The sequence below is a fragment of the Annulohypoxylon maeteangense genome (assembly GCF_022496945.1).
Source record: "Annulohypoxylon maeteangense strain CBS 123835 unplaced genomic scaffold GGS22scaffold_8, whole genome shotgun sequence".
NCBI classification, from domain to species: Eukaryota; Fungi; Ascomycota; class Sordariomycetes; order Xylariales; family Hypoxylaceae; genus Annulohypoxylon; species Annulohypoxylon maeteangense.
In genome coordinates, this window is record NW_025953255.1 from 1,134,984 (window position 1) to 1,154,950 (window position 19,967).

At 47.1% G+C, this 19,967-nt stretch overlaps 9 protein-coding genes across 9 annotated transcripts; 5 read left to right on the forward strand and 4 right to left on the reverse strand.

Moving 5' to 3' along the window:
• The first annotated feature begins 236 nt into the window (after nucleotides 1–236).
• GGS22DRAFT_163281 (small acidic protein family-domain-containing protein) lies at nucleotides 237–1,746 on the forward strand. Its single transcript, XM_047961334.1, has 3 exons — nucleotides 237–327; nucleotides 379–683; nucleotides 745–1,746. Exons 1-3 carry the CDS (start codon nucleotides 309–311, stop codon nucleotides 1,519–1,521), a joined length of 1,101 nt encoding a protein of 366 aa, XP_047819102.1. The 5' UTR covers nucleotides 237–308; the 3' UTR covers nucleotides 1,522–1,746.
• Nucleotides 1,747–1,756: 10 nt separating this feature from the next.
• GGS22DRAFT_163283 (uncharacterized protein) lies at nucleotides 1,757–2,733 on the reverse strand. Its single transcript, XM_047961335.1, has 3 exons — nucleotides 2,395–2,733; nucleotides 2,203–2,338; nucleotides 1,757–2,127 (listed from the first exon to the last, which is right to left on the reverse strand). The coding sequence occupies exons 1-3, from the start codon at nucleotides 2,395–2,397 to the stop codon at nucleotides 2,060–2,062; spliced, it is 207 nt and encodes a 68-aa protein (XP_047819103.1). The 5' UTR covers nucleotides 2,398–2,733; the 3' UTR covers nucleotides 1,757–2,059.
• A 628-nt stretch (nucleotides 2,734–3,361) lies between these two features.
• On the forward strand, nucleotides 3,362–4,583 carry GGS22DRAFT_163284 (uncharacterized protein). The gene is made up of 3 exons (XM_047961336.1): nucleotides 3,362–3,845; nucleotides 3,912–4,091; nucleotides 4,148–4,583. The coding sequence occupies exons 1-3, from the start codon at nucleotides 3,591–3,593 to the stop codon at nucleotides 4,217–4,219; spliced, it is 507 nt and encodes a 168-aa protein (XP_047819104.1). The 5' UTR covers nucleotides 3,362–3,590; the 3' UTR covers nucleotides 4,220–4,583.
• Nucleotides 4,584–4,639: 56 nt separating this feature from the next.
• On the forward strand, nucleotides 4,640–5,518 carry GGS22DRAFT_141491 (uncharacterized protein). Its single transcript, XM_047958742.1, has 2 exons — nucleotides 4,640–5,019; nucleotides 5,099–5,518. Exons 1-2 carry the CDS (start codon nucleotides 4,717–4,719, stop codon nucleotides 5,282–5,284), a joined length of 489 nt encoding a protein of 162 aa, XP_047819105.1. The 5' UTR covers nucleotides 4,640–4,716; the 3' UTR covers nucleotides 5,285–5,518.
• Nucleotides 5,519–5,654: 136 nt separating this feature from the next.
• On the reverse strand, nucleotides 5,655–7,849 carry GGS22DRAFT_141496 (stretch-activated Ca2+-permeable channel component-domain-containing protein). The gene is made up of 2 exons (XM_047958743.1): nucleotides 6,500–7,849; nucleotides 5,655–6,444 (listed from the first exon to the last, which is right to left on the reverse strand). The coding sequence occupies exons 1-2, from the start codon at nucleotides 7,728–7,730 to the stop codon at nucleotides 5,753–5,755; spliced, it is 1,923 nt and encodes a 640-aa protein (XP_047819106.1). The 5' UTR covers nucleotides 7,731–7,849; the 3' UTR covers nucleotides 5,655–5,752.
• An 831-nt stretch (nucleotides 7,850–8,680) lies between these two features.
• Nucleotides 8,681–10,814, forward strand: GGS22DRAFT_163288 (uncharacterized protein). The gene is made up of 2 exons (XM_047961337.1): nucleotides 8,681–9,234; nucleotides 9,346–10,814. The coding sequence occupies exons 1-2, from the start codon at nucleotides 9,133–9,135 to the stop codon at nucleotides 10,666–10,668; spliced, it is 1,425 nt and encodes a 474-aa protein (XP_047819107.1). The 5' UTR covers nucleotides 8,681–9,132; the 3' UTR covers nucleotides 10,669–10,814.
• Nucleotides 10,815–11,180: 366 nt separating this feature from the next.
• On the forward strand, nucleotides 11,181–12,523 carry GGS22DRAFT_141514 (calmodulin). The gene is made up of 3 exons (XM_047958744.1): nucleotides 11,181–11,316; nucleotides 11,388–11,578; nucleotides 11,733–12,523. Exons 1-3 carry the CDS (start codon nucleotides 11,314–11,316, stop codon nucleotides 12,124–12,126), a joined length of 588 nt encoding a protein of 195 aa, XP_047819108.1. The 5' UTR covers nucleotides 11,181–11,313; the 3' UTR covers nucleotides 12,127–12,523.
• A 17-nt stretch (nucleotides 12,524–12,540) lies between these two features.
• Nucleotides 12,541–14,063, reverse strand: GGS22DRAFT_163291 (translation initiation factor eIF4e; the record flags this gene model as incomplete). Its single annotated transcript, XM_047961338.1, has 3 exons — nucleotides 13,863–14,063; nucleotides 13,617–13,798; nucleotides 12,541–13,550 (listed from the first exon to the last, which is right to left on the reverse strand). Coding segments are annotated over exons 2-3 (773 nt in total), but the record flags the coding sequence as incomplete, so codon positions are not given.
• Nucleotides 14,064–17,269: 3,206 nt separating this feature from the next.
• Nucleotides 17,270–19,165, reverse strand: GGS22DRAFT_188565 (uncharacterized protein; the record flags this gene model as incomplete). The annotated part of the gene is made up of 1 exon (XM_047964735.1): nucleotides 17,270–19,165. One exon carries the CDS (start codon nucleotides 19,163–19,165, stop codon nucleotides 17,270–17,272), a length of 1,896 nt encoding a protein of 631 aa, XP_047819110.1.
• Nucleotides 19,166–19,967: the final 802 nt, after the last annotated feature.

Here is a 19,967-nt window from a genome sequence, read left to right on the forward strand (position 1 = left end):
ACAGGTGGGTTAGGTACTGGCGGCTTGTGGAACAGCCTACATCCCTGCACCTTCCGTGCACTATCCACACCGCCTTTACTCCCCGCGGCAGAATTTGCTACTATCCATGGATCTTCTTTTCTTTTTTTCGAGCCAAAGATTCGCTGCCAAAAATAACGAAAAAAAAAAACCGTTTGACTAACAGCAGAGCATATGCAGTGAGCTTTTAACTCTTCCTCAAAACTTCGCCGATAGTAACCTAACCACCTACCTTAAATGTAGTCTGAGTTTATTTATCCATTTTCTTTCAGCAATCGATTCCTTTCAAAATGGAGGCTGAGACTAAAGGTAACAGTGATTTCATAGCGGGCGATAACATAGGTTGCTAACCTACTTCAGAGGCCAAGCAGAAGAGAAAAGCTGAGCAGCGACTCGCACGAACCGAAGCCCGAAAAGAGAAACGCCATGCTAAATCCGAGGCCAAACAAGCACGAAAAGCGAATGTCACCCGTGCCGGGAAATGGACCGCCGAGCGCAAAGCAGCCGACAAACTTAAGAAGCTAGAAAACGAACCGCTCAAGCTAGAGAAGCGCTACAAGCGCATGCGCCAGCGCGCTGAGAAATTAGAAGCGTATGCGCATAAGATGATGGCCGAGGCGCACAAAGCCAAAGCTCACGCTGATATCTTAGACACGCAAATGGTGGTGCGGCATACAATTCCAATTTACTCGGCTCATATTATTTGTTCTCTAACCGTAAATATAGAAGGGGCCCATTGATAAGAACAAGCTGTTGAATGCGATTAAGAAGATGGCTATTGATCCTGAGGACGATGACTACATTCCTCTCGACGAACAACCCGCTGCCGAAGCCGCTACAGCGAAGTCTTCCGTTGATAAAAGCACCGCACCCCCAAAGGAAGAGTCCAAAAAATCAAAGGAGAAAAAACACAAGAAAAAAGACGAGAAGAAGGCCGAGAAACGGAAGCGCAAGGCCGAGGAAGACGCATCGCATGAGGCCACCAATGACACAGCCAGTGATGATAATGCTGGTGACGTAGAGGCACCTGAGCAGAAGAAAAAGAAGAGAAAGCTGGAACAGGCTACTAAGGAAGCTAGCTCTCGAGAGGAGGCGCCCAAGGCAAAGAAGAGCAAGAAGGACAAGAAGAGAAAGCTAGAACAGACTGCCGAGGGCGCCGGCTCTCAAGAGGAAGCTCCAAAGGGAAAGAAGGACAAGAAGCGACAGAAGAAAGACCACGCTGAGGAGTACGTGTCCTCCACCACAGCCGAAGGAGGATCGAACACTAACGGCGGCGAGCAGTGGAATGCCCAAGCCTTAGAGGGTGATGACAAGAGAAAGGCAAAGTTTCTTAAGCTTCTCGGAGTCAAGTCCAACGGAAGCAATGCCACAAACAACCAGAATGCCTCTACTACGACAAAAACCTACATCAACCAAGTGCAGCATGATTTAGAACGTCAGTTCGATGCCGGGATGAGAATGAAGCATGATGGCCAGGGACAGAAAAGGGGTCTAGGAGCATGATTACTTGCGCAATGTACCGATATGAGAATGGCGTTTGAAAAGGTCACGGGGGTCAATTATACCACATGAATTAGTAGGTTACTTGCAGTCGCAGGATGGTTACCGGATCAGTTTAGCTGTTCTCCTAATACCAATGCGAAATCGATTATCGTAATATATCGCCCTGTCAAGTCGTGAAACTTGTGCTCGATTTCTTTTCTGAATTTTCAACCGGATTTTCACAATCAGAAGATCGTACGTGAGATGACTTTTATTGAAAATGGATGTAAGACTAACGGGGCCTTAACTTGACTTCCGGAAAGACGAATTGTTCTCATAGAGCTAACGCTCAGGTATCATATGGTTCTCCTAGGTGGTTATACATGTGTACGCGTTGAATGTCCCATATAACTTAATAAGACATCGCCAACCTAACCTGCAACCCGGGCTCCTCCTGTAAACCATAGCCATATAGATCTTAGTAAATCCTTCCCAATGGATTCCTATTCTCGACTAGGCCCGGGTGACAACACTATTCGCGCTCGGTAAATGTAGTTCCTCATCGGAAGAAGATGCGCGAGATGACTTCGAAAATCAGGCCACCGAAAACGACAAAGCCGAGGATACCTACGTGCGGACACAAGTTAGTCTTCTCTCGAATATCTTAACAGCACAGCTGTGTGAATCTAAGGTGGAACTTACCGAGCCAGAAGAGTGAAATAGGCGATTTAGTCGACTCCTTGCCGCGCTTCTTGATGTCGTTCTCCGACTTCCCGCGACGGGCATCTTGGTCTTTAACGAATTTGGCGTTCCGCCTTCGCTGCTCTAGTGTTTGGGCCTAGATACCTCAATTAACACCATGACTTTGACAAATTCAAAACTCTATAGACATACCATTGTATATATGTATAAGAAAGTTAGGTAGTAAATGAAGGGGCGGAAATCGTCTAAGCACGGAATGAAATCGGAGACCGGAATTTAGGGGGATAGAATTAAGGGACCCAATTGAACGTGTATAGTATAAATTAATATAAGAGCAGAGTCGCAACTCGATGCCGTCCCTAACGCGGTCTTATGAATGACTCAAGCAGGAAGCGACAGAGATTCTAGTTGCATCTGAGAACAGATTTCGGGAATCTGAGAAGTTGGAGATGTATTCACTTTCCCATATGGACATGGTGTCTGTAAATGTACACCTGCTATCGATAATGGAATAGCTCCAGGTCAGGGACCTGCCTACCAATTTAACACGAATGCAGGTGTGACTTACCTGAACTAGTTAGGGTTATATTATAAATGGATCTTCCCGACAGCCTCGTGGACCGGGGTTTCCAAGCCACTTATGTAATCCAATCTTAGTCATATTGACAGTGACGTTTCATGAGCTAGGTTTATGAAGTTTTATGAATACGAGGGTAGATGTTTATGCACAGAAAACATTTGAACCTTCAACCTCCCCCTGAGATTATTCAATCAGACGCTTCTCAAGAAAACGAAAGTGTAATGGCGGGTGGAATTGAAGTCGTATATACAGATTTAATTAGGTAGCTTATGGAAGTTACGCAGGTCTAAATAGCTTCTTGAGGTTGACAGTTGCAAGTACCGAGATGGGTAAGCGAATGGATAGCTGCGAGCTTAACAAGACAACGGTTGACAACAGACGAGGCCTTTTCAAAGCTATTCCAAACACTCGCGAGGAGCTTTAGTTAAGCGCGGTTAGAACGAAGCACTTTAGTACATGTTATGTCAATGATTCTATGTTGTCATCTGCCTTTACCTTAATAGAGATTACCCGGAGTGTTACATCACCAAGCTTAGTACTAAACGCTAATCGGTCTGTCAAGATAGCCATAAACACGCATTAACACGCTTAGGTTTCATTCGGAAGGTCAGAACATATTATCGTATATTGAGATCAAGGTGGCTAAATTAGCAAACACTCACCGAATCTTGGCTTAGGTAGTTCCCCGCGTTATAATATAGAAACTCCATACCGCGTATCGTTCGTTGTAGCTATATAGTTACGGCGTGTCCCAGGAGAATGTAGGAATTATTTCGTTTCTGACATCTCCAAGTTCGCTATCGTGAAAATGCGCTTCTTACACGTGCTCTCCACAGGCCTCCTGGCGCCGACCATTGGTCTTGCCTACCCAGCTGTCTTCAGCAATGGGGATCTATCCAAGAGGGAAAACCTGTGCAATTTGAATGCGCCTCCCGCTATTTGCCAGCCTGACCCAACCGTAACCGTGGAGGAAACAGCTGCGAGAGCTTACAAATTCTATCGTTCATTTGTGGTCGACGGCGACCCAAGAACGATGTTTTCCCTTATCGACTCGGCTTATATCGTAAGTCAACAGCTTGAATCGAATTCAACAAAGTCGAGTATGTGCTGACAGCTATATCTATTAAAGCAACACCACGCAGGATACGCGTCTGGACCTAACACCATTTGGCCCCTTTTCTGCGGTGGAAGTAAACTAGGAAGTGAAACAGGCACAGCTTGGTGCTTCGACTCTAGCACAAACATGTCGTACGCACGATACTCGACTACCGATAGATGGCGATGGGTTGATGGTTGTGTCCACGAGCACGTAAGTATCTCGATCTATACCTAAGCAGAGCCATATCACTCTAACTGTTCTACTAGTGGGACCAGGGCGAAAGGATTCCATCGAGCGACAAATGCTTTAAACTGAACACCACTGCAAGCGTACATTAATGAAGCTGTTGGCTGAGTGTATCTGAGTTGAGGGTGCGGGCCCAGGAACGTAGCGTCTTATTAGCAAGCTCGTAATTCAGGTAGTTAGTTGCGTATAAAAGAAACGTTCCTATCCAACGGAGTTCCCCATTAATTACAACCGGTTTTCTTTTATCTCAGGTACCTTCGTAGGTCGATCACGATAGGCGAGAAATTCATGCATTTAGCTGCAAGCCTCCTGAGTATTGAATGACATAACTGGCTGTACTTATTAAGCTGTCGGTTGGATCGAGTTCCTGCTTGAGGTATCCTGTAGTTTCTAAACCTTGCTTGTGATGAGTTGAATTATGAACGAGCGTTATAACTGCAACGAGTAGATTGAAGGTATATCAATTATAGCTGAAGAGAAATGTATGTAACATGGGAGATGAACGTTCTGGATGTGTGTAAATATTTATTCTGTACGAAATAAGATGTACCATTTTACGACGCTAAGTGCACAATTTACATAAATAATTATGCAAGTGTACCAGATAGGGCTTATGCAAGCCACTATCACATCTGCCCCACGATTTGAACGTGAAGCTCTAACCTATCGCAAAGACTCCCCTCCAGACTCGATTCACGACGCCTCGACCTCGCTTTCCCGAAACCTCAAAGAAAAACTCACGATGCTATTCCGAACAGCGCGGCAGCTAGCGCCCCTGCGCACATTCACAACGCGACGCACCACCCTACCACAATCGACCCAACTGCAACGCACATGGGCGCGCTTCTCATCGTCGCAAACCCCCTCCTCCCCCCAGGCGCCGTCTCCCAACGTTAGCCAACCCCTCCTTCCCTTTCCCTTCCCTTCCACCCATGGGTAGCAGCAGTAAACTCACACACCCCCCTTTATAGTCACAATTCTACAAGACCTTCGGCCGACCGATCGCCAAAGTATTCCTCCTAGCCATCCTCACATACCAGTTCGCATACTACGGCTGGGTGCGACTAGAGCATGGCGAGATCAAGAGCGAGATGCGGGCGGCGATCGCCGACCTCGAAGCGCGGATAGAACAGCTCGAAAACGCACGAAAGGTGTAACGATTACCTACCCCGGTTGGAATTGGCCAGACATGGCCGCTTAATAATCGCTCTACAAAAGCAATACGTCTGAAATAGTGGCAGAAGCAGCAGCACTCATGGGTATTAATAGCCGTATGCGTAAGGTAGCTGGAAGGTTGAGTGCGGAATATGCCCGAGGTTTTTGGTAGATCCACGGCAGGGAAATCGACGATATCCAGCAAAGACGTCACGCAGAGATCTAACATGAGGAAGGTAACTGGAGAGTTCGCGCAGTCGCGAACGTGATTCATAAATATTTGACTACACAACGGGCCAACGGTGCTTGCTGCAAACAAAAAAAGGGACAATATCAACCCAGAACGCCTACTCAATGCTATTCATTCGACGACTTTTGTTCTTCGTCCAACATGACCATAAATGGTGCGGACCGACCAAGCCATGACGCCTTCCATCGATGACCCTGTATTCCCGCCTAATGTGATACGCTCATAGAAGCACCATAAAAAGTATGCTTGCAGCGCCGACAAGTGCCAACCCGGGAAGGGTAAGCGTGTCTGCTCCAGCTGGATAGTGTGCAGATCCGGGATAATTGCAGGACAAACTGCCAGAGCCAAAATCTCGTCCATAACTGTTGTGAAACGTGAATTCATTCCGCGGTCGCGGGCAACTAAACTTCATTGAGGCCGGGCAGCTTCGTACTAAATCGTAACACAGGTCCTCGCAAGGTAATAATTCCTTATACGGACCTGGCTGAACAGTATCGTCGATTATGGGGTTCCGAGATGAGTTGTAGGCTAGCATCTCTCCATATTTATCTATTAGGGACTGGTTCACAAATGAACCGTTTGCGAAAGGAGACGCAATGTTCCGCATCTGTAGATACCATCGGTCAGGCTGCGAGAAGTCCTCGCAGCGTGGTATAGCAACAGAGCAGAGCCAATTCTTGTAAGCAGATTTACAGTCGTCGCAATTTCTGGCCAAAGAATACTTGGCAACCGAATTAGTTTCGCAGGGAACTTGTTGCAAGACCTTGTCGAAATTGTCGTACATAGTTCGCGTATAGTTATCATAAAATTCGGCGAGGACTGTGCCATTAGGGAAATTGGTCAGGTTCCCAGGGACAGCGTATTGCGTTTGGTCACAAAACGTCATGTTAAAGATGAATGTACATGTTCCATCTTCATTCGATATTAGCTTTGGTCTCCGAGTATAAACAACTTGAGGTACACTTACCAGGTTTAGTTTGGAATGTAGTTGGCTGAAATACAACACCACCACCTGCACTGGAAGAACCACTTTGTCGTTTCGAATTACTCGTCGTTCCTGGAGGACGTGCGAGAAAGCCAGTATAATTAGAACTAGCATTGAGGCCGGTGACATAGAACTCTTGTCGTGTCAGATTCATGTAACCTCCATTTTTCAACCCCATTGTTATCATTCCGCTGCTCCCGTCAGCCAGGTTCCTAACCTGAGCATATCCACTCAAACCACAGTAGGAGTTGCGCATCCCATTAAGGACGTTATTATTCTGATTGTGGGCAAAAGCAACATATGGCATCGAAGTGAGGATTTGATCCGATGTATTCGTTAGAAAACTTGTCTGCAGCAGAGCCGCCGTTGCATCGCTGTCAACCCATATAAGGTCAGTTTCACCCGTAGCGTTGCGATACGAATAATAATATTGGTCAGTTGAAGCAACAAGTTCAAAATTGTACTCTTTTGTGGTGTCGAAGTACTCTGTCGAAACGCTCGGAGCTGCGACGCTCATATAAATGTCTCGGTCTAAAGAAACATTGTACATGACAGCGCCTTCTGTAAATACAATGGCATCTTGTCCAGTCGTGCCTTTTAGCGGACCAGGAGACGTATTGTCAGATGACGTCGAGACATATAAAGTGAGCTGCGGGGGATCCATGGTAGTCAATGATGATAAACGCCAAGGCTGATCACAAGTATTTGCGGATATCCATAATGTTTTTGTCGCCCGCCGAGTAAGTTCCGTATCAATGGCAATGTCATCATCACCATGGCTATCCGAAGCCGCTTCCTGTGTTCCATTCAGACTTCTTCGAAGCTCCAATGGTTGATCCGAATCTTGCGTCTCCCTGCTAGAGACTGAAGATGCTAGGAAAACATAGGCCATATTAACACCGGGGGCAAGATTGCTCTTTGCAACTTGGTTGTTGGCTATTGTAGCCACATTATCAGGAACTCTCCCTATTATGCTCCGATCAAACAGCGCAAACTCCGGCTCATATGTTGAACTGCGGAAGTCCAACTCTTCCGACGGATTGCCATCTTGTATTTCGTAGGCCAATTCGGGCGCATCGAGATCGGTTAAAACGGGGTCGAACTCGGCGGCTAGAGCGAATTGCGGGGAGAATAGAAACAGATAGATAACGAGTAGAAGACATGAGGCTATCACGGACGCAGCCAGTCGAGACTGTAGTGGGCTGAGTTGCATACTGGGAGCATAGCCCCGTAGGGCATCTCACAACGGTAGGATTGTTACCCAGAAATGATAGGTTTTGTCGGATCTTGACTCGCGGGAATCTGTCAGCTAGAAAGGATCATGCTAGGCGCTAACACGATAAGTACACGTTTATTCAACACGTTCGCTTGTATTCCGCAGTAATTGGATGGTCGCGTTCAAAAATGTGTGTGTTGGTGGAAAAAAGGAACTTTGGAACTTGACTAATTCATTAATAGGTAGTAGTTACAACTTGAATTGGTGGCATGGGCTTATCAGGAAGGAGGGAGAAGAGACGACGTAAAGTCGTCGAGGCAGGCGTTTCACATTCTGGAAACACCAATGCTTGATCGGCGATACGTACCTTGCCTGGGACCTGGCAGCTGAACTCCACAGTGAAACTGATTAGCAACTTGCAGGGATCTAATACCCGGTGGTGCAGAACTCCTCGGGAAGTCCCTTTAGAAGCCACAATCACAAGCCACAATAAAAGTTCCCGTGTGTTTCCACATGTGCACATCGATCTAACCTTAGAAATTTATCAGCACTCGAAGCATCGATGGCCTCTAAAATTCCCAAAATCTGAGACAGCCACAAATTCGGGAAGGGGGAAAGAAACCGATTGGTACCAATAAATTTTCATAAGCTTGCGACTTGGGAATATTCCTCGCAGAGTCCAGCCAATCATAACATATTCGAACGTCACATTAATAAAAACATATCATATCATATTGGCTATTGGTATCGACATACATAGTACATACCAACAACATACATGCATGTACCTACAGCTGTATGTACGTAGGGATCGGTTTCGCTATCGCATTCGAGGTCGTATATAACACCTATGAGATCGGCGACCTAACCTTCGCTCATTGGGGATAGAAAATCCTAGGTCTTGGCTCGCAGACTCGTCTCGAGTTTTAGCTCAATTTCCAGGAGTTATTAAATTGATATAAAAGACTAGTCTCATTCCCATCTATTTTCTCTTTTCTGATTTTTGTCGATTTCCCAAGCATGATACGGATTTAGTTAGCACTAGCTCATCCTGGCACCCTGACAAATACTACACTACGCTTTCGCATAGCAGCCACAGGCCTATAGGAAACGATGGATTGTGGCAAGTGCTTGTCATGCGGCATGGGGTTCGGCTGGGCAATCAAAATGGATTTTGGATCAACGTCTCCGTATCTCCAGCCTGGTTGAGGACTCTCCAGTCAAATGGCCTCAAATCGCCGACGAATTCGAATTAGGTCATAACGACAGGTCATGCGATGAACTCAAGGAGAGACTACCAACCAGACTCACTTTAAATTAGCCCGGCGAGGTTGTGAGTCGTGAGACTTGTCGCCTGTTTGTACGCTGCATTGAATGACAGCTCCGCCGCCTCATCTCAATGAACGACGGCAATATGCAGGACCAACGACCACGCGGTCCGCGCTTGTACCATAAAAAGTCTCGCACCGGGTGCTTGCGATGTAAGCAGAGACGAGTCAAGGTTAGTTAAGGAGGCTGCCGAATTTAATCTGTTGTGCCGCGGATTTCAACTTAGGAGCCGACTTACCCACAAGTACAATTCGTAAAGCCCATTCCTAACGGCTTTCTGCAGTGTGATGAAGTCCGCCCTAGCTGTAGCTCGTGTTCGAGACATGCAGTCGAATGCTTGTATCCGAATACACATCCAGTATCTACGAGACCGGCGCAAACTGTGCGGCAAAATAGCGGGCCACCAAGTCAATCGTCTAACGAACAGACCGCTCCCAGTCCCGCGTTGACGGATGATGCTTCGCAACGAGCATCCATTAGCTCCTTGTGTTCCCCTCCAACTGAGAATACATCGGCTATTGCGCCGCAGGGTCTGAATTTTTATCCCTCGCCGGGTTCGCCTCTTCCGCGATCCCTAGATGAGGGGCCAGATAGCGACGTCAACCTCCCCGAAGGGCCATGGCGCCGATATTGGGAAATACGCTTGATCCACAACTACCACCAAAACATGGTACAACCATTTCCCATGGCTCAAAATCCGGAGATCGTCCACATGTGGAAGTATGACATCCCGAATTTAACCATGCGGATGGCCCAAGAGCACAACCGCTGTAGTCTGCTCAACGTGTCGCTTGCCAACTCCGCTCTGTACCTTTGGACGAAGAGCACAGACAAGAGAGAGCGAGAAGAGCTCTTCAAGTTACAGCAGACTTATCAGATTATGTGTACTAGAGAACAACGGCGCGATATCGACGAGTTGAGTCGGATGATATCGGAAAACGCCGACTACATATGTTTTACTAGCATCAGGATTTTGGCACATTCCTTAGCTCTAGTTCAGACGTTGATGATAGATCCTTGGGAGCCCCCAGTTCAGTGGTTACATATGGGCCGAGGTGCCGGTCAGGTATTGGAAATGGCGCGGAAGTTGCTTGACGCCAGCAGCAAACTCAGTATTAAATTGTTTTCCCAGAGCAAGCCAGTTATGAGCAATCCGATAGAGCTGATCTACTGTGATCACAGTGCGCTAGATTGGCTCTTAGACTATCCAGCTGATCCCAAGTCGATCGCTGCACAAGAAGACCGAGAATTGGAGGATGAGGACGTGAAGGTCGTATACAACAAGGCCCTCTCGTATATATGCAGCGTCCAGACAGCGATCGATGCTGGCGAGCCAGATTACGCCATCGTGAGAAGATTTGGCGGCTTCGCGATCTGGGTGCCGATCGAATTTTCCAACTTCATAGAAGAGCGGAGACCGAGAGCTATGGTGGTATTAGCTCACTTCATGGCCTTATGGGTGCGCTATGAACACATCTGGATGGTCGGTAAAGCTGGGGAAATGCAAATCAGGGGTATATATAAGATCATGCCGCCAGATTGGAAACCGAAGCTTGACAGCCTATTAGCAAGATTGCATCTCTCTTTAGCTAGAGACGGATTGTAACCCTCATCCCATATATAGAGAATAACATCCAACAGCACAGCTCGGGGGGGATACCACGTAACTCGTGTAATGCTATATCTACCCAATCATAATACTCTCCTTTTCCAGCTATGGGCTAGGTAACATTAATGATTAATAATCATAACCATCAATACATCTATTAAGTGTTGATTTGCTACATCACAATTTGATCTAAGTAGTATAAATGCTTGCCGTGATTTTGGTCTGACTATATTGTGTTGCAGTAAGTTAATCCAAAACCAGAACCCAATATACGCGAACCGCATTATTATTAAATAAGCTAACGAGTCTTTTAATTAAGCTATTAGAACTTTTAAATATTATATGTTGTCTCCAAGATGTCCTTTCACAAAGGCAGAACCATGAAGATGTACCTGAGTAACGCTATGGTGGGCTTTAACCTTCAGGCGGTCCACAGCGGCCAATTGTGGGGTTAAGCTAAAGAGCCCTAGGGGCCGCGCCCCACATCGCACTTGCAGCTCCCTAGCTGTAAACTGCACATTTCTAGCTTCAACACTTTGAAGCTCTTAACATTCCAGCTAACCCTAGAGGTAGATAGATTCCTACGACACCATTGTCCTTCTGCAGACTACATCAGCATAACACCGTCCGAAAGCCGCAAACATGGTCAGCCAACGATCCCTATTGGTACTACGAAAGGCCCCCTAGAGTAAAGCTAACACCCTCCAATGACGTAGCCGCCTAAACGCAAAGCCACCGCCTCCTCCTCCTCCGGGCCGAAAGAAAAGCAGTCCAAACTAGCAAAGGAGCACAATATATCCGCGCGCGAAGAGCGCGAAATAAAGGAAGCCTTCGCGCTGTTCTCGGAGCCCATGGAAGGCGAGAAAGAAGGCGTAATACCGAGCAAAGACGTGCGCCGGGCCATGGTGTTCGTCCCTCTCCTCCCTTACCTCACGCTCTTTTTTCCTATCACGCGGGGTGTCCTCCACCCCTTACATATAGTCACCCAAACACGTAGAAACATGCCTACCTACCTAGTAAGCGACCAAACAACTAACCCACCATACGCGCCTCCACAACAGCGCCCTAGGCCTCCCCCCCTCAAAACCCGAGCTGAAAGAATTCCTCGAGATCCTAGACCCAGACGACGACGGGTACGCCTCATACGAGCCGTTCGTGGCCATCTGCGCGCTAAAGCTGCACGCGCGCCCGAAGAGCGGACCCGATGCCGACGAGGTCGACGAGGCGTTTCGGTTGTTCACAGGTGTCACGAGCAGTAGTGGAGGGGGAGGTGGTGAAGACGCGAAACTAACGCTAGCGCATCTGAAGCGTGTGGCGATGACGTTGAAGCAGGACGTCGATGAGGCGCTGCTGAAGGATATGATACTCGAGGCGAATGGCGGAGCGGGTGTTGGGAAGGGGGTGGCGAGGGCGGAGTTCGAGGAGGTTATGCGCAGGGCTGGGGCTTGGAAGTGAGGGGGATGTTTATGGGTGGTTTTGCTGTGACTTGTGATATGTGTACTAGAGTTTGGGCTGGCGTTGGGGATATGGGATGAAACGGACGAGGTCTAAAGGTTTAGCCTTTGTGGTAGAGGTTGGGTACGATGTGTACTGTTTAGTAAGGTAAGCATATACTGCTTCTCTGCTTACAGTTTTCTAATCGGTTACTTAGAAAGGGAATATGTGAATTTATCACCTAAACGATGAGGAATAGCAATCGGTATGCTTACGAAGTTGGTTTTGGAGTTTAGAGACGGAAGCAGACTCCCTCTTCTAGACTGACGACGTAGTTATTTTTAGAGGAGCTATAGATACCATAACCTAGATATTCATATCGGAACATCTATAGCAATACTATGTGCAATATAATCACGTCGACTTCCTCTTGAGCTTTGGTTGACTGTAAAATCAAATATATCGTCTTAGTGAGCATGAACATCACGACCTTCCATTAACGCCCCAAAATCATATCACGACAACGAATACCCTTAAAACTATTGTCATTCCATTGATCCATGAGACTTCAATTCCATCGTATCAGCACCTAATCTAAGATCTAATGTCCTCGAGAAGATCCGGCACTCATGCATATCCGCAGCAAACGCCCGAGAAAAATGCAAAAACCTCGCCTTGCCTTGAATAGTGGAAAGGAGACTAGAGACATCATCAACCGCGCAACTGAATCCCTCCGATATTCGCCCGATGCACATGCATAGATTCCCGCAGAGTATCGACCTGAGCATACTCTGCGCTCATGATTCAAACTGTTCCGTTACTAACCCTCCTGCTACGGAGACATCTACTCAGCCGGCGTAACCTTGACGTTATCATTCGTCGCCGCCGCCGCAGCCTCTTGAGCCTTCTTCTGGGAATCCAGGACGGCCTGCAGCTCCGGGGGCGGGTTGAAGCCGGGGTGGTCGGAGTGCTTCTTGTAGAAGTAGTTATCGGACTTCGGCGTCAGCTCAGGGGGTAGGTCGTCAAGGACAGCCTGGAGTATATTCTCGATCGACTTCTTCTTCGACGCGTCGCGGTGCCAGATGGAAATGAGGTGCGAGTTGAAGCGGACGGATAGACCGACGCCACAGATGGTGTCTCCCTCTTCGACGGCCTCCTGTAGTTTCTCGCCGATGGCCATCAGCTGCACGCGGGTCCAGAAGTCCGGTCCGGAGCTCTTAGGCACGCGGAAGGTCCAGCTGCCGCCGAGCACGTTGCGACGGTCTTCCCAGATGGGTTTGAAGCCGCTCTTGAATAGATAGATGGACTCGCGCATCTTGATCTGGTCGACGGGGGTGTTGTTATTGTAGCGCCAGAAATCCTGGACCGACTCGATCTGCGTGCCTAGCTGCTCGAGCGAGGCTTGGTAGGCGCTGTCATCGTCCTTCTTCTGTTCCTTAGCTTGTCTATGCAAATGTCGGTGTCAGAAATTTGATGCCCAATTACGTAAAGCGCGGGAATGGTAGACTTACCTATCGAAATAGACGTTCCAGTAATGCTGGGTGGGCAGCGGGCGCATGGTCTTGAATAAGTTGCGCTTCGCATCGTCTCGTTGCTCGGCGGGCGAGCTGACGCTGGGGGAGTTGGCGTCGGTGCTCTGGGAGAGGGAGGAGAGTCCTCTGGTGAATAAACTCGGTCGCGTGGCCATGATGAGCTATAGTTCAACTTTGCGATTAGCTTTTTAATCCCGAAGAGCCTAACAGAATGTGATTGCTCACTTCTATTATCTGAAGGAGGGGTTGGGTGTGAGCTTTTGGGTGTTGGTGATGATGGATGCTGGTGCTGGTGGTGGGGTTCAAAGTTGCCAAGACTTCCTGTTCCTGACCGCAGCACGTTGCTGCTTGCTTTAGTGGTGTCGTAGGTGTGTTACCTACAGCTTCAGGGGGGCAGGTGCGGGTGTAAAAGGGGTAAGGTTCATTTGGGGGCTAAATAACTTTTAGAGTTGGCTTTAATACTTACAATACTTCCAAGTTATTTGTCACCTTATTAGCGACTGTAAACAAAGACAAAGACTAGGTAAGCTGTCCTATCACTCAAACAACGAGAGGTCAACTTCAACTAAAGAGAGACAAGGTGAGGACTAAAAATAAGAAAGGTTTGAGAAAGGCAGAGATGTTAACTTATTAAGAAGTCAGGAAATATAGGTGCAGTTACAACACTATGGCATTGGCACAATACTACATTGTATGGTACAGTACCTAACTTGAATCAAGGGGGTTTCCCAGCCATTCGTTCTGAAACAGGAACCGCTACAGGGCTGTGTGTCTGATCGCTAAAGCGCTGCCGTCTGACCTCATCAGCGAGCATTATAGGTACCTCGTGGTATTAGTGGACGAATTAAAAACATATTCTTTTTCTGTTCTTTCCAACCAACACTCAAAGTTTCCTCGCGAGATATTCATTGGATAGAAGAGTCGAATTCTAAACCAATGAATTACAAATGTTTCTAACACGAAAGGCCAATATAATTATTTCGTGCTAACTCCGTCCAATGTCTCGCCAACAATAGAGCTGAATTACAGGGCAGCAGGGCTAACGGACACTAAATATTAAGTGTTCTCTAGGCGGGGCTAACCCACACCAGTTGACCCTCCAGAGCTCCAGTGTCTTAAACTTTAGCGACATTTAGACTCGCTTCTTGCTCAAGACATGTGAGAACCGATCGCTAACAAAGACTGGCTCACGTGGGAATACGATATTATCGCGTGTTTTCCGAGTCCGCTTTGTCCATTCCAACGGCTTCTAAACGACCTCAAATCCAAAATCTGTATTGCAAAGGGAATCCTCCCCCCTGATATTCAACACTGACACAATACCGTCCATTGGCACTGCCACGTATTGTCCAAACTCTTAGATCCTACATCAAAGGACTCACTCTCTCGTACACATAGTCTCAAAAATACAACCTTGGCTTAACTAGTATGGACTTTTTACCTTTTACTAAATTTTGGGTGATCAGTACAGGATGGACAATCGTCAAAGGCCAGAGGCACGGGTTACCAGTCGTGTAAGAGTTTTCTATGAATATACATACCTATTCAACTGCTGGCAAGACACCTTTGTCTAATGTTTTATGACTTGGCAATAAGAGATATAGTTGTTCATCTTATATAACATGTCACTCAATAAGTCATCTTTTCTCATGAGTTACCTATACAAATGTATATCCTACTCCTGAATTGAGATATAGATTGATACAGTAAGCAAATTTCAGGCCTCGCGGTGTATTATAAAAGTCTAACAGCTTGAATAAAATGATCTTGGTAACAATCAAAAACTGTCTAAGTTATTACCGAAATATCTGTCGGTCGAAGTCATGAGGTCTGAGGAAAAGGGGCCAACCCATTAAGAAACTTGCCTAGTTAAGTATTTGATAACTTCCTGATTTCCTTGGCTAACACTGATATCATGGGCAATAACTAGGTAGGTACCTCGAACTTTAAATCGAGGTGAAATAAAGAGTGGCAGAAAAGTTAGGTATATATAATTGTTCCCTTCGCTTTTCCTATGTTGGTGGTGTGCCCCTTTCTTGGCTACCTAGTAGTAGAGGGTGTTCTATGATAACTCCTTAATTCATGATTGTTAGTTAGATATATGATTGAATTGGACATTGAAATATTATTGGGACGTTTGATAAGTATTTACTTGAGTTAGATATTTCCTATATTTCATAGTTAAGTTTCTCATGGGATAGATAGGACTCAACTGGTAACCTGAGCCAACCCTTGTTAAGGAAAAGCTTGCCGTATAACAACTGGCACCCTCACTTAATCGAAGTTAATGAGACGGGTCGTAGTTGTCACATATCCTAGTAATATATATGTACCTAATAAACAGGAATACGTACTAGTCAGTAGAGGTCACCAAGCACTTAAGCGCCTCACTCGCCGGATAGAGAGGAATATATCCACAATATCGTCCCACCAAAAGCCAACAAGAGATCAGAACAGTGGCCAGGGATATATACATCATGGCAAGACATAAATATCTCGAATGCTATACCCCTGGTTGGCTTACCATGTACGTCACCTCACATCCGCCAGAGCTCCCAACTGTCAGCTTACAGAATTCTATACACCGACTCGAAATCGACTGACCTGATCTGACGTATCCCGCATGATCTAACTTGAACAACACAAGCATCGATCTTCGGCGGCCGCTACACGCATAATTCAGTATCACCAACCATCCCGGTAGCTTGGGTAGATAAAACTCTAGTACGACATAACAGGAAGGTACATCCCGTTCATGATATGATTTGAAATTTGTGACTTGGTTTCATTGGTTTGGTAGCTATGGTAAAAGATACAAATCGTAGAGTTTGGGTTTTGACAGGTGGCCTGCCTTGCAACTATTCGTACGTAGAACTCCTATCAGGTTATGCCTGTTCCTTGAATCGGCTTTGCCCGGGCGACCGCGACGGGACTCTCCTGAATCTCGATCGAAGCTTTTGTTGGATGCTTAAATTCGGATACCGGTCGATTATTACCCTCCCCACACCGTCTTTACTGGTCACCCAGAAGGCTGCCTTTGTATAATCAATGGAATCCAAAGACCTCGAAAGAGATCAAAGTTGACTTCGATGGTTTCACATCGGAGTCCTAGAACGGCACTTCCTCTACCAATGAACCTGTTGGGATCCCAGAAACTAAAGAAATGAAGAGTACGAGCGATCCGCACTACCGAGGCGGCTTTCTCGATGACACGGACAAGTGGTGGTTGGAAAATCTAATTTTGGTATCCGTCAAAAACGGACCCAGGGGACTTAGATTTAGTCAACATCACCCATGACCATCATGATATTGACCCAAACTGTATAAGGCCTCCGAGGAAACCTGGGGCGGCTCTCTGATGCGTCGCCGCATCTGGTCGACCGCCAATGTATGAGACTTTTGAGAGCAAAAGACATCCGCCTGTCGTAACTATCCGTTCGATGGCGGCGGGCAACAAAGGAAAACCGTAATGCCGGACAAAATCAATGGTATCAGAGCAAAGACGCCATGTTCGTGCTATGCTTGCTTTCGCGATGCAATTCAACTCATGAAATAAGTTGACCAAGTAGACATTATGCTGAGAACGCCATATGCGAAATGAGATGGCGCGAAATCTGTGACGGAAAACGTGGTCATGACGAAGCGGCAACGCACCAGTGGCGGTGGTACGCCCAGGCGCTCTTTTGACACTCCTTACTGCAATATTTTGTTCTGCGGCACCGGCGGCACTTAGCAAACTGCCGCGTGAATTCCTCCCATTTACCACACTGGTAGTAAGCGCACTGTCGGATGCCGCCGCGGGTATCGTCCTTCCGGCAAAGATTGCGCATCACAACCCCGGCCCAGTACTGCATATCGGTGCTATGGTATCGTACTGTAAACTTCTCGACCAAGGGGAAGATATTGAAATCGTTTGGTAGAAGATATTCTTCCTCATATTCCTGCGGACCTAGTGATTCCATCGTCACATTATCCCCATCGAGCAATTGTAATTCCTTTCCTATTTGCAGCCGTGGCACTAAGTGACTCTTTTGAAAGTATGATCGGAGATTACAATATTTCGAGACATACGCAAGAAGCTGGAGTGACATCAATACATCCTCTTCTCTCGGCATTGCTGCCAGCATCTGCGGATTCGGCGGGGTTGGTCGGTCTAGGAGGTAACGAGGTACACTTGTGTGGGTTGGAAGAGAAGGTTGAGGAGTAGGTACAATAGGGCGGTTAGGGGATAAGCCTAGAGTTGGACCAGGGGTTGGCGTATTGTTTGGAAGACTACCATCCATAGGAGCTCTGTGTGTTATGTTGAACGTCCCTGCGTCTGGAATCTCGGAGACCGTTGGCGTCGTTAGGTCAAGAGCTGCACCCGCCAATGTACTGTCGCCCTCCTCCATGGCAATGTCTTGAAAACCAACTGCAGGTTGGATATCAGCGGTACCAGACATCTCAGCATCCTGGGATTCGTCTGATTGCACACTATCCGTTGCGTTTAAATCATCTGTGTCTGTAGTTGAGTTCTGATGACGTATCGAAGGACGGCGCCTAGGACGTGAGTTTGGCGCCAAAACCGAGGTTGGCCGAACGGTTGGCGAGTGAATTTGCGGCGGGGGTAAAGGAGTAGTCGGTGATGTGGGCTGCGAAGGTAGGCCTGGATGAAAAACTGGTAACATTGATGGAAGTCGATCGATATCCCGAATTGGGCGAATAAAACCATCAACTGCTTCCATAGTTGGAACCGCACTCGCCAAAGGTTGGATCACTTGTCGCGACGGAGACACGATATTCGAACGGCTTTCGTGCCTGTGGTGATGATGATGGTGATGTCGGTTATTAGGGAACGCAGCGCGATCTGGTGGGGAGGTGATGGGGAATGATGGAATAGTTGGTATAACATCGGTGCTCCCCTGCGGAGCCCCTGCGGCTGCTGCTGCTGCTGCGGAAGCAGATGTGCTTGCAAAGGAAGCAGCTGAAACATCGATGGACGGAGGAGGAGCTTGTCGACGAAAAGCTCTTTGCTCAAGATCTAGACGGGTAGACCTATTTGTAAAAGTCGATTTAAAAGGTGGTTCTCGATGGCTGTGGCTTCGATGGCGTTGGTGATGATCGGCAATCTGCTTCTGCTTCGCTTCTTCTGCCTTTTCACGACATTTCTCGATGACTTTAATGTAGTTGTCGAGTATAGTTGCAATGACCGGGACCATATCGGCCTCAACCACTCGAGTCCTTACATTCTCGGTTCCGCGAACTCCTATGTTGACCACACACTGGAAAGCGAGATTCCATTTCCACATATCCATCATATCTTTGCTCCGTCCTTGTTTTAATATACATACTAACCTCTCGATACCTCCATCAACCGTCAAAATATCGCGAATGCGAGCTGACGATGTGGTAAGGTAGGCGAGATGGTTAAGCGAGTTGATGAGGGGAAGTGTTGAAGTGCAGTCAAGTGCCCGGCGATCATATAAGGCGGTAGTGATGCCCACTGACGCCTTATTGACGTTGGGGATGCTAAAATTAACTTCCCTCATGGTGGCTTATATCAGAATCAGGCTGTAGGTATGAATGAAGATGGTGGAAGTGATAAAGGGGATGGTATGGGAGCGTCTCCAGGTGAGCGTCGTATGAATTACAAAAGACTTCGTCCGAGTGAATAACCTTTTCCAGCTGCAAGGCAATTCCACTTTTTCTTCAATGGTGTTAGATGAACGCGTTGGATTTAATTCGATAGACCTTATTGGAAAGAACGAAGATGGTTATTCTGTACGTTGATGTGCTTGAAAAATGCGTAATAAGTAAACCCAGGCTTTTCTCGGCGCAATTGTCGATAGAACAATAGAAACTAGCGACGTATTGTGACTCGGAGTTGGGACACGATGTCGGTCGATGCCTTTGTAAGTACCCGGCGCGGTTTTTAGGATGTCGATGAGAATAGGATTAATTGAATCTGAAATCGAAATTTTGAAGGTTCGATAGCAATTCGAACTGGTGAATTAGCCCAAATGCCTCAGACCGCCCCCCAGATGCCCTAGGGTGCCTTGGCTCACTGGATGGGATGATAGAAGAAGAAAAAAAACGAGATGGAGGCCCGAATCTCCAGCGCGGCGGACTCTATGGAAAGATGGACGTCTCCATCCAGATCACAAAGATAGGAATAGAGACGAGAAAATGATGAGACAGAATTCGCTTTGCTAGGAGGAGGTAGGCGACGATTCGTTTCGGGGGCTGTGAGAAGATGGTTGGTGTATCGGAAGAAAAGATGACTACAGTGGTAGCTTAGACTAGAAGACTAGGGGGTAAGAATTTCAGTGTGGAAGAAGGGAAGTGGTTCCG

Bases quoted from the DNA above. Each gene is read 5' to 3' on its own strand.
- GGS22DRAFT_163288 (XM_047961337.1), top strand. From the start codon at position 9,133: ATGAACGACGGCAATATGCAGGACCAACGACCACGCGGTCCGCGCTTG. The intron at 9,235-9,345 runs GTTAGTTAAGGA...GGCTTTCTGCAG, and splicing joins GTAAGCAGAGACGAGTCAAG to TGTGATGAAGTCCGCCCTAG.
- GGS22DRAFT_141491 (XM_047958742.1), top strand. From the start codon at position 4,717: ATGCAAGTGTACCAGATAGGGCTTATGCAAGCCACTATCACATCTGCC. The intron at 5,020-5,098 runs GTTAGCCAACCC...CCCCCTTTATAG, and splicing joins CCCAGGCGCCGTCTCCCAAC to TCACAATTCTACAAGACCTT.
- GGS22DRAFT_141514 (XM_047958744.1), top strand. The intron at 11,579-11,732 runs GTTCGTCCCTCT...CCTCCACAACAG, and splicing joins GACGTGCGCCGGGCCATGGT to CGCCCTAGGCCTCCCCCCCT.
- GGS22DRAFT_163284 (XM_047961336.1), top strand. From the start codon at position 3,591: ATGCGCTTCTTACACGTGCTCTCCACAGGCCTCCTGGCGCCGACCATT. The intron at 3,846-3,911 runs GTAAGTCAACAG...TATCTATTAAAG, and splicing joins TTATCGACTCGGCTTATATC to CAACACCACGCAGGATACGC. The intron at 4,092-4,147 runs GTAAGTATCTCG...CTGTTCTACTAG, and splicing joins ATGGTTGTGTCCACGAGCAC to TGGGACCAGGGCGAAAGGAT.
- GGS22DRAFT_163281 (XM_047961334.1), top strand. The intron at 684-744 runs GTGCGGCATACA...CCGTAAATATAG, and splicing joins TCTTAGACACGCAAATGGTG to AAGGGGCCCATTGATAAGAA.
- GGS22DRAFT_141496 (XM_047958743.1), bottom strand. From the start codon at position 7,730: ATGCAACTCAGCCCACTACAGTCTCGACTGGCTGCGTCCGTGATAGCC. The intron at 6,445-6,499 runs GTAAGTGTACCT...TATCGAATGAAG, and splicing joins TACATTCCAAACTAAACCTG to ATGGAACATGTACATTCATC.
- GGS22DRAFT_163283 (XM_047961335.1), bottom strand. The intron at 2,128-2,202 runs GTAAGTTCCACC...GTCCGCACGTAG, and splicing joins TATTTCACTCTTCTGGCTCG to GTATCCTCGGCTTTGTCGTT.